The following is a 15,956-nucleotide window of genomic DNA, read 5'->3' on the forward strand; positions in this document are numbered from 1 at the left end:
TCATGTGGAGAACTATTGTTCTGGAAGAATGAGGGCATTATAGGATTAATCTCCAAGTAGTAAGAAGAAAAGCTAGGTTTACAAACTCTGTATGACTCTGTATGTGCCAGTGAGTAGCTGGAAGTAAGCGTTCTATTGGAAGATAGGATTTTGTTCCTCAGGAAACCAGCACACTCCTGGGACCCTGGGTTGAAGCCATTTGAGGGGTGGATCGCATGAGAAAGGTCTGGCAACCAAAGTCACCCCATGCTGCTGATGCAGATGGCTGGCAGAAACAAGATAAAGTTCACACAGTCACTTGAGGCTTTAAAACCTAGTCTGCAAACGAAAAGTAGAGAAGAAAATTCTATTTCTAATCTACCAGTGAAAGATGTGCATTTCATTTTCAGATTATGAAAGTATCGAAGGAGAAAGGCTGTGCTGTCATGAGTGACGGTGCCTCGGCCGCCAGGACTCCAATCAGAGGCTCAGTGATAAGTGAGAGTGAGCCCAGACTACTGCCAACGCCATGGCCAGAGACCGAAGAACACACGGGGAGGGGTTTCCTAATTGTGGATGGTAAATAACCCTGCATACAAATCCTCCAAGCCACGATCTGGGTAGTGTATTAGAGCAAAGAAGTAACAAAGAAAACAGGCAGGTTGACATTGAGCAGAGAGGACCAAATCAGTTTCAATAGACTTGAGGCTCTGTGGACCTAGGGAAGGACAGGGTACAGAGCCCAACAGGATAGGAGACAAGGAAGGCGTTGGAGCTCTGCTCCTCACCAGAGCTCTCTAAATCTCAGTATCCACATTTTTAAAAAAAATTTATTTATGTTTATTTATTTTATTTTTGGTTGCCTTGGGCTCGTGGGCTTTCTCTAGCTGCGGCAAGCGGGAGCTACCCTTTCTTGCGGTGCGCAGGCTTCTCATTGCGGTGGCTTCTCTTGTTGCAGAGCACGGGATCTAGGCGCGGGCTTCAGTAGTTGTAGCTTGCAGGCTTAGCTGCTCCGCAGCATGTGAGATCTTCCCAGACCAGGGCTCGAACCCGTGTCCCCTGCATTGGCAAGCGGATTCTTAACCACTGCGCCACCAGGGAAGCCCTCAGTATCCACAGTTTTAATATGAGAATAAAATCACGTGTATTTTATAAAAACACTTCCTGGAAAATGGTCACGGCTAGAAATATCATGAGACTTCAATAAATGGCTTATATTTATAATTACTAACAGAAATATATACAAGAATCTAATAAGAATATGTTTTATAACCTAATGCATTTTGGATCACTCATTTCTATCCCAAAGATTTAATCTATACCATCGTGGTCTCTAAGCTGTAGTTTATGTTTGCCACGAGTTGCTGTGACCAAATGTTACTGTTTTTAGTCCTATAGTTCCTGTAGTTTCTTGTTGCAGTGTTACAAACTAATGTTTCCCAAAAGTAATTTTTGTATGAATAAACAAATAAAAGTGAGAAGCACTCCTATGAAGCCCTTATTAAATATTAAAGGATAAACAGTTCTAATTTAAAAATAAAAGAATTATAATTTTAAGTGCAAATTTGACTAATTGTGCTTTTCAAAAGCTACTGTCAAATAGTTTTCACAACAGTAAGTCTTAAGTTATGATAAAAAAATTCCTTGTGAAATCACACCTGACAAAATGAACCCTAATAAAGTATAATATCTCCTATCTAAACACATTCTTAAATAATTATTTCAATTAAAAAAAAAATTATCAAATTGGGTTGGAATTTGTCAGTTGGTTATCTCTCCATGAAGCACCGCTAAGTTTTTTAAACCTCCATCAGCGAGTGAGAACACCACCTTGGCAGAATCTTAGCAGTTATCAGAAGCAGGAGTTGTGGGAACATATTTACAAGATTAGGGGTCTGAACTCCAATGGTTTAAGGTGGATTTTCAAGATGGGAATCTGACTGGGTTTGGGCAAAACTCATGATATAATAGTTTTGATTTTGTGCTACAAAGGCAACTCAGTAGAGAAAAGATCGTCTGTTCAACAAATAGTCCTGGAGCAATTTGATCCTTGTGTAAACAAAAAATAAATTTTCATTCATATCTCACACTTTATACAAAAGTTAGCTCAAAATGGATTGTAGACCTAATTGTAAAACCTAAAATTATACAACTTTTACAAGAAAACATAGGAGAAAATCTTTGTGACCTTGGGTTAGGCAAATATTTCTTTGATATGACACTAAAATCACAATACATAAAAGAAAAAAATCAATCAACTGGACTTCATCATGATAAAAATGTCTGCTCTTTGAAAAAAGCATTCACAGTGAAGAAAATCGAAATAGGAGCCATGGACTGGAGAAAATACTTGTAAGTAACATATTTGATAAAGAACTGGTATCTATAAAGAACATATAAAGAACTCTTAAAACCCAATAATAAGATTTGAACAAACCAAGAAGAGATTGAATTAGTGATCAAAAATATCCCAACAAAAATGTCCAGAACCAGATGACTTCACTGGTAAATTCTACCAAACATTCAAAGAAGAATTAATACCAATCCTTTTCAAAATTTTCCAAAAAATAGAAGTGGAAACACCTTGAAACTCATTTTAGGCGGCCAGCGTTACCCTGATACCAAAACCAGAAAAGGATGCCAAAAAAATAAAATCAATAAATGGCTCATATAATGACTAATAAAAATAAATACAAGAATCTAATAAGAACATGTTTTATAACCTAATCATTTTGGATCACCCATTTCTTTCCCAAAGATTTAATCCCTGATGAACAGTAAACATAGATGCAAAAATCCTCAACAAGACATTAGCAAACAAGATTCTACAGTAATTAATAGAATCACATACCTGAGCAACTGGGATTTATGCTAGGGATGCAAGGATTGTTCAATATCCACAAATCAATCAATGTGACACACTGCATTAACAAAATGAAGGATAAAAATCATATGACCATCTCAATAGACGCAGAAAAAAAGCACTTGACAAAATTCAACATTCATTTAAGAAAAACTCTCAACAAAATGGGTATAGAGGGACTATAGCTCAACATAATAAAGGGCTTATATAACAAGTCCGCAGCTAACATCATACACCATGGTGGAAAGCTGAAAGAGTTTCCTTTGAGATCAGGATCAAGACAAGGATGCCCACACTTTTATTAACCAAGGAGGTGAAAGACCTGTACACTGAAAACTATGACATTAATGAAAGAAGTTGAAGAGGAAACAAAGAAAAAGATATTTTGTGCTCATGGGTTGGGAAAATTAATATTGTTAAAATGTCCATACTACTCAAAGCAATCTACAGGTTCAGTGCAATCCTCATCAAAATTTCAATGGTATTTTTCACATGCATAGAACAAAAAATTCTAAAATTTGTATGGAATCACAAAAGACCCCAAATAGCCAAACCAGTCTTGAGATAGAAGAACAAAGCTGGAGGCATCATGCTCCCTGATTTCAAATTATATTACAAAGCTATAGTAATCAAAACTATGATATACATTGGTATAAAAAAAAGATACATTGATTAATGGAACAAAATAGGGAGACCAGGAATAAACCCACATGTATATGGTAAATTAATTTGTAACAAAGGAGCCAAGAATATACAATGGGGAAAGGACAGTCTTTTTAAGAAATGGTGCTGGGGAAACTGGACAACCACACGGAAAAGAATAAAACAAGACCAGTGTCTTCCGCCATACACAGAAATTAACACGAAATAGATTAAAGACTTGAATGTAAGCTCTGAAACCAGGCTTCCATAAAACTCCCAGATGAAAACATAAAAAAATCCTTCTTCACAAGGATCTTGGCAATGATTTTTTTGGATATGACACCTAAAGCACAAGCAACAAAATAAAAAACAAACAAGTGAGTCTATATCAAATTAAAAAGCTTCTGAGCACCAAAGGAAATAATAAACAAAATGAAAAGGCAACCTATGGAATGGGAAAAAATATTTGCGAACCACACATTTGATTAGGAGTTAATATCCAAAATATGTAAGGAACTCATGCAACTGAATAGCAGAAAAGTCAAATAATCCAATTAAAAAATGAACAAAGAATCTGAAAAGACATTTTTCCAAAGAAGGTATTCAAATGGCCAACAGGTAGCACATAAAAGATGCTCAATATCACTAATTACTGGGAAATGGGAATCAAAACCACAAGGAGATATCACTTTACACCTGTTAGTATGGCTATCACCAAAAACATAAGAGATAAGCATTGGCAAGAATGTGGAATAAAGGGAACCCCTCTGCACTCTTGGTGGGAAAGTAAATTGGTATAGCCATTGTGAAAAGCAGTATGAGGTTACTCAAAAAATTAAAACTGGAACTCCCATGGGATCCAGCAATTCCACTTCTGGGTTTTTAGACAAAGAAAATAAAAACAATAACTCGAAAAGATATATGCACCCCCCATGTTCATTGCAGCATTATTTACTATAGCCAAGATATGGAAACAAAGTGTCCACTGATGAATGAATGTATAAAAATATATATATATATACACAATGAAATATTATTCAGTCATAAAAAAAGAAAGAAATCTTGACATTTGAGATAACATGGATGGACCTTGAGGGCATTATGTTAAGAAAAATATGTCAGATAGAGAAAGACAAATACCATATGATCTTACCTATATGTGGAATCTAAGGAAAACAGAAACAAACAAATAAACAAAACAAGGTTATAGATTTAGAGAACAAATTAGTGGTTGCCAGAGGTGGGGGATGGTGGTATGCATGAAATAGGTAAAGGGGATCAAAAGGTACAAACTTGCAGTTATAAAATAAATAAGTCATTAGAATGTCAACTACAGCACTGAGACTATATTTAATAATACTGTATAGCATATTTGAAAGTTGCTAAGAGTGTAAATCTTAAAAGTTGTCAATACAAGAAAAAACAATTTTGTAACTATGTATGGTGACGGATGTTAACTAGAATTATTGCAATGATCATTTTGCAATATATACAAACTTTGAATCATTATGTGTACACCTGAGACTAATATAATGTTGTGTGTCATTATACTTTAATTTTTTAAAATAATAATACAAATTTAAAAACCTACCTTTTGAAAAAGTGGCCAAAAATCTTGAATAGACACTTTACCAAAGATATATGTAACACAATTTAGCACATAAAAAGCTATTCTATATGATAGTCATTAGGGAAATGCAAACAAAAGTCACAATGGTATTCTTCTACACACCTGTTAGATGGCTAAAATTAAAAAGATTAATGATAGCAAATGTTCTATTTATAATGCCTAACCTGGAAACAACACAAATATTTATCAGTAAGGGAAAGGATAAACAAATTGTGGTAAATCCATATAGTAGAATAGTCGATAATAAAAATAAATACATTATAGATAAGTGCAAGAATGTGGATTAATTACATGATAATCATGCAGAGGAAGAAACAAGGCAAAAAACAATATATACTGTACGACTCTATTTATATAAAATTCTCTATGCAAATTAACCTGATGTCTAATGGCATCATGTCTAATGGTCAGTTGATGGGAAGAGCAAAGAGGGGTGGGAGGTCAAGTTTATAAAGGAACAATAAAAATCTTTGGGGAGGGCTTCCCTGGTGGTGCAGTGGTTGAGAATCTGCCTGCCAATGCAGGGAACATGGGTTCGAGCCCTGGTCTGGGAAGATCCCACATGCCGCGGAGCAACCGGGCCCGTGAGCCACAATTACTGAGCCTGCGCGTCTGGAGCCTGTGCTCCGCAACAAGAGAGGCCACGATAATAAGAGGCCCGCGCACCGCGATGAAGAGTGGCCCCCACTTGCCGCAACTGGAGAAAGCCCTCACACAGAAACGAAGACCCAACACAGCGAAAAATAAATAAATTAAAAAAAAAAAAAGCCACCTCAGAAAATGCCACTTTGGCATAAATATGGTTTTGAGCTGAAAGCAATTGAAAATCAGCAGATGCAGGAAGAAATCTTCCCTCCCCTTTTCTCCCTAAAAGCAGGGCATGAATTTTCCCTGAGACCGGGGCCCCCCTCTCCCGAACCAGGAAGAAGAGAGTGACTCTTGTCACCAAAGGTGGAGAATGGGCACTGAGGTGAGTCTACATAAACAAACCTTATGAAAATAGCGCTTATCTCCCATCAGGTTCCCCATATATTTCCTACTCACTTTCCTCCAAACCCCCTTTCCTTTCTTAAAAATGGAATATAAGCCCCCAAGTCTAACTACTTCTTTGAGTTTCACTTCCTTCCTGTTGGACTCTTTCGCACAGAAAATATTAATTAAAATAATTTATGTTTTTTCTTCCATTATTCTGTCGTTTGTCAGTTTACTTTGCAGGCCCCTAAGAATAAACCTAAGAGGGTAGAGGAAAGAAATTTCCTCTCAGACATCAGCAATGAAGGGGAAAAAATGTTTTAGTGGTGACATGGGAATGAACTTTGGAGTTGGTCAGATCATCACAATGGTCACATCAGTCATCTATGCTGAGCAACCCTCCCTTGGTATTCTTGTCCTGCCTCTATTTCTCATGGTATCTGGTAGCACTGCAGTGCCCAGGAATGTCATGAGCTCTCTCCAAGGTGAGGCCTATATGCAGATATTATTTTATAAACTATTTCCAGAATCTTGTTCAAGGTAAAACCATACAATTCATGTTCTAAGTTCGAAGGCAGCTCAGCTCACAGAGAAGACCTTTGAGAAAGCACAACATGCTTACGGGTCTCTGGCATGGTATCAATGTCAGCCTCTAGACTGTGCCAAAAGCAATTCTGCACTCCCTCGTATTGACCAAACATGGGTAAAATACCTCTTCTGGTGCTTCCTTCTCTCTGATGATGTAGCTACCTGGGAGCCTGTAAGAACTCACTAATACTATGCTTTCTAAGAGCAGTTTCTGCTCTCACTCAAAATTGTATAGTTTTTCTTTAATCATGTGGATAGCTTCAAGATTAGTTTTTTGGTTTTTGTTTGTTTTTTTTTTTTTTTAAATGTCTGAAACATTTATATTAACATATTTCCATACATATTTCCATACAGATACAAATATAAGATTTTTAGAAATTTCATGTAATGTCTGAAACATTTATATTAACATATTTCCATACATATTTCCATACAGATACAAATATAAGATTTTTAGAAATTTCATGTAATGTCTGAAACATTTATATTAACATATTTCCATACATATTTCCATACAAATACAAATATAAGATTTTTAGAAATTTCATGTAATGTCTGAAACATTTATATTAACATATTTCCATACATATTTCCATACAAATACAAATATAAGATTTTTAGAAATTTCATGTAATGTCTGAAACATTTATATTAACATATTTCCATACATATTTCCATACAAATACAAATATAAGATTTTTAGAAATTTCATGTAATGTCTGAAACATTTATATTAACATATTTCCATACAAATAACCCAATGAAAGTTTAGTATTAGTTGTTTTGTTTGTTTTTTTATATTGCAGGTTCTTATTAGGCATCAGTTTTATACACATCAGTGTATACATGTCAATCCCGATCGCCCAATTCAGCACACCACCATCCCCACCCCACCGCAGTTTTCCCCCCTTGGTGTCCATATGTCCATTCTCTACATCTGTGTCTCAACTTCTGCCCTGCAAACTGGCTCATCTGTACCATTTTTCTAAGTTCCGCATACATGCATTAATATACGATATTTGTTTTTCTCTTTCTGACTTACTTCACTCTGTATGACAGTCTCTAGATCCATCCACGTCTCAACAAATGACTCAATTTCGTTCCTTTTTATGGCTGAGTAATATTCCATTGTATATATGTACCACAACTTCTTTATCCATTCGTCTGTTGATGGGCATTTAGGTTGCTTCCATGACCTGGCTATTGTAAATAGTGCTGCAATGAACATTTGGGTGCATGTGTCTTTTTGAATTACGGTTTTCTCTGGGTATATGCCCAGTAGTGGGATTGCTGGGTCATATGGTAATTCTATTTTTAGTTTTTTAAGGAACCTCCATATTGTTCTCCATAGTGGCTGTATCAATTTACATTCCCACCAACAGTGCAAGGGGGTTCCCTTTTCACCACACCCTCTCCAGCATTTGTTGTTTGTAGATTTTCTGATGATGCCCATTCTAACAGGAGTGAGGTGATACCTCATTGTAGTTTTGATTTGCATTTCTCTAATAATTAGTGATGTTGAGCATCTTTTCATGTGCTTCGTGGCCATCTGTATGTCTTCTTTGGAGAAATGTCTATTTAGGTCTTCTGCCCATTTTTGGATTGGGGTGTTTGTTTCTTTAATATTGAGGTGAATGAGCTGTTTATATATTTTGGAGATTAATCCTTTGTCCGTTGATTCATTTGCAAATATTTTCTCCCATTCTGAGGGTTGTCTTTTCGTCTTGTTTATGGTTTCCTTTGCTGTGCAAAAGCTTTGAAGTTTCATTAGGTCCCACTTGTTTATTTTTGTTTTTATTTCCATTACTCTAGGAGGTGGATCAAAAAAGATCTTGCTGTGATTTATGTCAAAGAGTGTTCTTCCTATGTTTTCCTCTAAGAGTTTTATAGTGTCCAGTCTTATATTTAGGTCTCTAATCCATTTTGAGTTTATTTTTGTGTATGGTGTTAGGGAGTATTCTAATTTCATTCTTTTACATGTAGCTGTCCAGTTTTCCCAGCACCACTTATTGAAGAGACTGTCTTTTCTCCATTGTATATCTTTGCCTCCTTTGTCATAGATTAGTTGACCATAGGTGCGTGGGTTAATCTGTGGGCTTTCTATCTTGTTCCATTGATCTATGTTTCTGTTTTTGTGCCAGTACCATATTGTCTTGATTAATGTAGCTTTGTAGTATAGTCTGAAGTCAGGGAGTCTGATTCCTCCAGCTCCATTTTTTTCCCTCAAGACTGCTTCGGCTATTCGGGGTCTTTTGTGTCTCCATACAAATTTTAAGATGATTTGTTCTAGCTCCATAAAAAATGCCATTGGTAATTTGATAGGGATTGCATTGAATCTGTAGATTGCTTTGGGTAGTATACTCATTTTCACAATGTTGATTCTTCCAATCCAAGAACCTGGTATATCTCTCCATGTGTTGGTATCATCTTTAATTTCTTTCATCAGTGTCTTATAGTTTTCTGCGTACAGGTCTTTTGTCTCCCTAGGTAGGTTTATTCCTAGGTATTTTATTCTTTTTGTTGCAATGGTAAATGGGAGTGTTTCCATAATTTCTGTTTCAGATTTTTCATCATTAGTGTATAGGAATGCAAGAGATTTCTGTGCATTAATTTTGTATCCTGCAACTTTACCATATTCATTAATTAGCTCTAGCAGTTTTCTGGTGGCAGTTTTAGGATTCTCTATGTGTAGTATCATGTCATCCGCAAACAGTGACAGTTTTACTTCTTCTTTTCCAATTTGTATTCCTTTTATTTCTTTTTCTTCTCTGATTGCCGTGGCTAGGACTTCCAAAACTATGTTGAATAATAGTGGTGAGAGTGGACATCCTTGTCTCGTTCCTGATCTTAGAGGAAATGCTTTCAGTTTTTCACCATTGTGAATGATGTTTGCTGTGGGTTTGTCATATATGGCCTTTATTATGTTGAGGTAGGTTCCCTCTATGCCCACTTTCTGGAGAGTTTTTATCAGAAATGGGTGTTGAATTTTGTCAAAAGCTTTTTCTGCATCTATTGAGATGATCATATGGTTTTTCTTCTTCAATTTGTTAATATGGTGTATCACATTGATTGATTTGCGTATATTGAAGAATCCTTGCATCCCTGGGATAAATCCCACTTGATCGTGGTGTATGATCCTTTTAATGTGTTGTTGGATTCTGTTTGCTAGTATTTTGTTGAGGATTTTTGCATCTATATTCATCAGTGATATTGGTCTGTAATTTTCTTTTTTTGTAGTGTCTTTGTCTGGTTTTGGTATCAGGGTGATGGTGGCCTCATAGAATGAGTTTGGGAGTGTTCCTTCCTCTGCAATTTTTTGGAAGAGTTTGAGAAGGATGGGTGTCAGCTCTTCTCTAAATGTTTGATAGAATTCACCTGTGAAGCCATCTGGTGCTGGACTTTTGTTTGTTGGAAGATTTTTAATCACAGTTTCAATTTCATTACTTGTGATTGGTCTGTTCATAGTTTCTGTTTCTTCCTGGTTCAGTCTTGGAAGGTTATACCTTTCTAAGAATTTGTCCATTTCTTCCAGGTTGTCCATTTTATTGGCATAAAGTTGCTTGTAGTAGTCTCTTAGGATGCTTTGTATTTCTGCGGTGTCTGTTGTAACTTCTCCTTTTTCATTTCTGATTTTATTGATTTGAGTCCTCTCCCTCTTTTTCTTGATGAGTCTGGCTAATGGCTTATCAATTTTGTTTATCTTCTCAAAGAACCACCTTTTAGATTTATTGATCTTTGCTATTGTTTTCTTTGTTTCTATTTCATTTATTTCTGCTCTGATCTTTATGATTTCTTTCCTTCTGCTAACTTTGGGTTTTGTTTGTTCTTCTTTCTCTAGTTTCTTTAGGTGTAAGGTTAGATTGTTTACTTGAGATTTTTCTTGTTTCTTTAGGTAGGCTTGTATAGCTATAAACTTCCCTCTTAGAACCGCTTTTGCTGCATCCCATAGGTTTTGGGTCGTCGTGTTTTCATTGTCATTTGTCTCTAGGTATTTTTTTATTTCCTCTTTGATTTCTTCAGTGATCTCTTGGTTATTTAGTAACGTATTGTTTAGCCTCCATGTGTTTGTCCTTTTTACGTTTTTTTCCCTGTAATTCATTTCTAATCTCATAGCGTTGTGGTCAGAAAAGATGCTTGATATGATTTCAATTTTCTTAAATTTACTGAGGCTTGATTTGTGACCCAAGATGTGATCTATCTTGGAGAATGTTCCGTGTGCACTTGAGAAGAACGTGTAATCTGCTGTTTTTGGATGGAATGTCCTATATATATCAATTAAATCTATCTGGTCTATTGTGTCATTTAAAGCTTCTGTTTCCTTATTTATTTTCATTTTGGATGATCTGTCCATTGGTGTAAGTGAGGTGTTAAAGTCCCCCACTATTATTGTGTTACTGTCGATTTCCTCTTTTATAGCTGTTAGCAGTTGCCTTATGTATTGAGGTGCTCCTATGTTGGGTGCATATATATTTATAATTGTTATATCTTCTTCATGGATTGATCCCTGGATCATTATGTAGTGTCCTTCCTTGTCTCTTGTAACATTCTTTATTTTAAAGTCTATTTTATCTGATATGAGTATAGCTACTCCAGCTTTCTTTTGATTTCCATTTGCATGGAATATCTTTTTCCATCCCCTCACTTTCAGTCTGTATGTGTCCCTAGGTCTAAAGTGGGTCTCTTGTAGACAGCATATATATGGGTCTTGTTTTTGTATCCATTCAGCCAGTCTATGTCTTTTGGTTGGGGCATTTAATCCATTCACGTTTAAGGTAATTATCGATATGTATGTTCCTATGACCATTTTCTTAATTGTTTTGGGTTTGTTTTTGTAGGTCCTTTTCTTCTCTTGTGTTTCCCACTTAGAGAAGTTCCTTTAGCATTTGTTGTAGAGCTGGTTTGGTGGTGCTGAATTCTCTTAGCTTTTGCTTGTCTGTAAAGCGTTTGATTTCTCCATCAACTCTAAATGAGATCCTTGCCGGGTAGAGTAATCTTGGGTGTAGGTTCTTCCCTTTCATCACTTTAAGTATATCATGCCACTCCCTTCTGGCTTGCAGAGTTTCTGCTGAGAAATCAGCTGTTAACCTTATGGGAGTTCCCTTGTATGTTATTTGTCGTTTTTCCCTTGCTGCTTTCAATAATTTTTCTTTGTCTTTAATTTTTGCCACTTTGATTACTATGTGTCTCGGCGTGTTTCTCCTTGGGTTTATTCTGTATGGGACTCTCTGCGCTTCCTGGACTTGGGTGGCTATTTCCTGTCCCATGTTAGGGAAGTTTTCTACTATAATCTCTTCAAATATTTTCTCTGGTCCTTTCTCTCTCTCTTCTCCTTCTGGGACCCCTATGATGCGAATGTTGTTGCGTTTAATGTTGTCCCAGAGGTCTCTTAGGCTGTCTTCATTTCTTTTCATTCTTTTTTCTTTAGTCTGTTCCGCAGCAGTGAATTCCATCATTCTGTCTTCCAGGTCACTTATCCGTTCTTCTGCCTCAGTTATTCTGCTATTGATTCCTTCTAGTGTAGTTTTCATTTCAGTTATTGTATTGGTCATCTCTGTTTGTTTGTTCTTTAATTCTTCTAGGTCTTTGTTAATCATTTCTTGCATCTTCTCAATCTTTGCCTCCATTCTTATTCCAAGGTCCTGGATCATCTTCACTATCATTATTCTGAATTCTTTTTCTGGAAGGTTGCCTATCTCCACTTCATTTAGTTGTTTTTCTGGGGTTTTTTCTTGTTCCTTCATCTGGTACATAGCCCTCTGCCTTTTCATCTTCTCTATCTTTCTGTAACTCTGGTTTTTGGTATTTTTTACAATGGGATAACTTGATACTATATCTGAGAATACCCTTCCCAGTAATTCTAGTCTCCTTGACATCAGTAAGATACGGAAGAGAAAAACCTTTGTAAAATGGTGTTAAGGAAAATTATCCAAAAGCCTGAAAAAAACTAAAGGGACTTTTGCCTGTTCTTTCTTAGTTATGCTAGGGTTTGATTATCAGGCCTGCCTGCGGATTATCTGAATCTCTAGGCATGTACCTTTGCATCTTTGTTTAACTTGTTATTTACTATTGATAAAGGTATGCTGTAATTCTGAAGGGGTTGATGTTAATTTGTACCTTGATTTCTGTCAGATAGCAATACAAATAATGTCTGTTCAGTAGGGATGCAAATGATTCCTTTCTGATGGAAAATACAATTTCCAAAATTCAGAATGTTAGCTGATTTTCCCTACAAAACATTAGCTATTTTTTCTCTAAAATCAGTAATCCTATTTAAGAATTCTTCCAGCTACTCGAAAAGCTTCTACCCCATTTAGTTCTTTTGAATCAGCACTACCATCATGCCAGTTCTCTTATTAATGGGTTCATTAAATCTGTGCCATATACTCATTTTACATTTGCATGAGAGTCATGAGTTTAATTTATGAAAATGATACTTTGACAAGGAGCAATTGTGAGTAGCACAATGTGCACCAGTCAACAAACCATGGGCACACAAAGTAATAAGGGCTACCTGCATGGACATACACACCAAAAAAACTGGTCACTTTCAAACAGTATCTCTGCTATCTTTTCCCTGCTTTTATTTGGGTTCATAAGAGCTCAGATTTCCCAATATCTAGTAGATATGTTAAGTTTCTCTGTTAAAAATATGTAGGCTTATATTTGTTTTAAGCTCATATATTATTTTTAATCAAAATTTTGGACTCTGCCCTTTTCCATAGGATAGTTAGTGCCTAGTGATTTGAGGGTGGGTCTGATAACAGGCTCCTATCCAAAGCTGAGATTTATTCTGGAAAGTTTAAGCCTGCAGCTCCATACTGTAGGTGTCCTTACACCTACAACACTGAGGTGTCCTTACTCACCACCACCTCCCTGCCCTGCTTGTTCCCGCTGTCTGCCTGGAGAGAACCCTGGGGAGAACCTCCACCACTGCCCCACTCTTCCTTCTTTTTGGTCTTCCCCCTTACTTGGGGAGATTGCTTGTACACTTCTGCTTTTCCTTCTCCCTTCCCTTTGCCCCTCTTTTATCAAGTCTAATCATACTCCTTTGATGGGACTATTTCCCTTGCAATCAACTTCATTGCAATTGTTTTGATTAGTGGTTATTGGCACCATTCCCTTATCAAAAAGAACTAATCAAACACCTGACCTGGTGGGTGGGGATCAATTCCACTACGATGAGCAAAGGAGAGCTGAGAGGACACTGATTTCATAAATGGACTCGTGAATGTTTTAGTTATAAAGAGTTTTGTGTCCCTATACCATTTAGTAATTGTAGGCCTGTGAAACTGAATTTTAAGTTAACAAAAACTCTGCATTGTTCAATTCAAAGGATATGTTCTACTTACTATTTTGTACCAGAACAAATGTTGAACTGGCACCAAAGATGAATGACACATCCTACCAGCCCTCAACGAGGTCACAGTCCAATGGAGTTGATAGGCATGTACATATAACATGCAAGATTTCTTTTATAAATATTGCAGAGGTATAAACCAGGTGAAATTAAGGCATAATTAGGGAGAAACACATGATTTAAGAACCTCAAAAGGCTTACCGGGGGCATTACATTTTACTTTATGATTATTTTATTTTAATGAAGTCCGGTTGCATTTTATATTGAGTTCTATGATCCATTTAATGTATATGAAAAGTCTAAGGTCTTTGTCTAGATTCATTTTTTTTTTTTTTTGCATGTAGCTGTCCAGTTGTTCCAGCACCAAAATTACACACGGAGAAACAGACAATCTCAATAGGCCTGTATCTATTAAAGGATTTGAAACTATAATTAATAACCTGCCGAAAAGAAAGCACTGGGGCCAGATTGGTTCACTGGTGAATTTTAACAAATATTTTAGGGAAAATGTATGCTTATTCTCTAAAAATAGAACTAGAATGAATACTTTCTAACTCATTCTATGAAACCAGCATTATCCTAACACCAAAAGCATACAAAGCATTACCAAAAAAAGGAAAAATTCAGACAAATGAATATAGTTGCAAAAATCCTGAACAAAATATTAGTCAATCAAATCCAACTATGTATGAACAGAATTATACACCATGGGCAAGTGGGATTTATTCCAGGTATACAAGGCTGGTTCAACATAAGAAAACCAACTAGTGTAATTCATCATATTAACAGGTTAAAGAAGAAAAACTATATGGTCCTATTAATAGATACAGAAAAAGCATTTGACAAATCCAGCATTCATTCATGACAAAAACGTTCAGTAAACTAGAAATAGAAGGGAACTACTGCAACTTAATAATGAGAATTTACAAAACACCTACAGCTAATATAATATTTATTAGTGAGAAACTAGATGCTTTCTCAGTAAGATTAAGAACAAGGCAAGGGGGCTTACCTGGTGGCGCAGTGGTTGAGAATCTGCCTGCTAATGCAGGGGATACGGGTTCGAGCCCTGGTCTGGGAGGATCCCGCGTGCCGCGGAGCGACTGGGCCCGTGAGCCACAATAGCTGGGCCTGCGCGTCTGGAGCCTGTGCTCCGCGGCGGGAGAGGCTGCGGTGGTGGGAGGCCCGCGCGCCGCGATGAAGGGTGGCCCCCGCTTGCCGCGGCCGGGGGGGGCCCTCGCACAGAAGTGAGGACCCAGCACAGCCATAAATAAATAAATAAATAAATAAATAAAATTTAAAAAAAAAAAAAAACAAGGCAAGGGGGCTTCCCTGGTGGCGCAGTGGTTGAGAATCTGCCTGCCGATGCAGGGGACACGGGCTCGAGCCCTGGTCTGGGAAGATCCCACATGCCACGGAGCAGCCAGGCCCGTGAGCCACAACTACTGAGCCTGCGCACCTGGAGCCTGTGCTCCGCAACAACAGAGGCAACGATAGCGAGGGGCCCACGCACCACGATGAAGAGTGGCCCCCGCTTGCCGCAACTGGAGAAAGCCCTCGTACAGAAACGTAGACCCAACACAGCCAAACATAAATAAATAAATAAAAAAGAACAAGGCAAGGATATCGCCTCTTAACACATTTTTTCAACATTGTCCTAGAATTCACAGCTAATATAATTAGACAAAAAAAGGAAATTAAAAGTATATAAATTGGAAAGGAAGAAATAAGACTGTTTTTGTAGATGACATGATCATCTATGTAGGAAATCTCACAGAATCAACAAAAAACTTTGAGAACTAATAAGCAATTATAGCAAGGTTGCAGGATACATTTTTCACATATACAAATTAATTGCTTCCCTGTACACCAGCAGTGTACAACTGGGTTTTGAAATTAAAAACACAATATCATTTACATTAACA

General features: G+C 36.9%; 1 protein-coding gene across 7 annotated transcripts in view; it reads right to left on the bottom strand.

The window, feature by feature from the left end:
* LOC309633573 (contactin-associated protein-like 3) overlaps positions 1-15,956 on the bottom strand; it is a 164,127-nt gene that overhangs the window by 108,561 nt on the left and 39,610 nt on the right. For 5 of the 7 annotated variants that reach the window (XR_014247619.1, XR_014247620.1, XM_082402514.1 and 2 more), the window contains one exon: positions 2,831-2,900. The exons of the other annotated variants lie outside the window; for them this stretch is intronic. Coding sequence is in view for 3 of the 5 variants with exons in the window: in XM_082402514.1 (XP_082258640.1) it covers positions 2,831-2,900 (70 nt within the window). In the remaining 2 variants the exon portion in view is untranslated. The remainder of the gene's footprint in view (positions 1-2,830; positions 2,901-15,956) is intronic. 7 annotated transcript variants of the gene reach the window in all.

This window comes from Balaenoptera borealis (assembly GCF_965194805.1).
Source record: "Balaenoptera borealis genome assembly, chromosome: 8".
Lineage (NCBI taxonomy): Eukaryota > Metazoa > Chordata > Mammalia > Artiodactyla > Balaenopteridae > Balaenoptera > Balaenoptera borealis.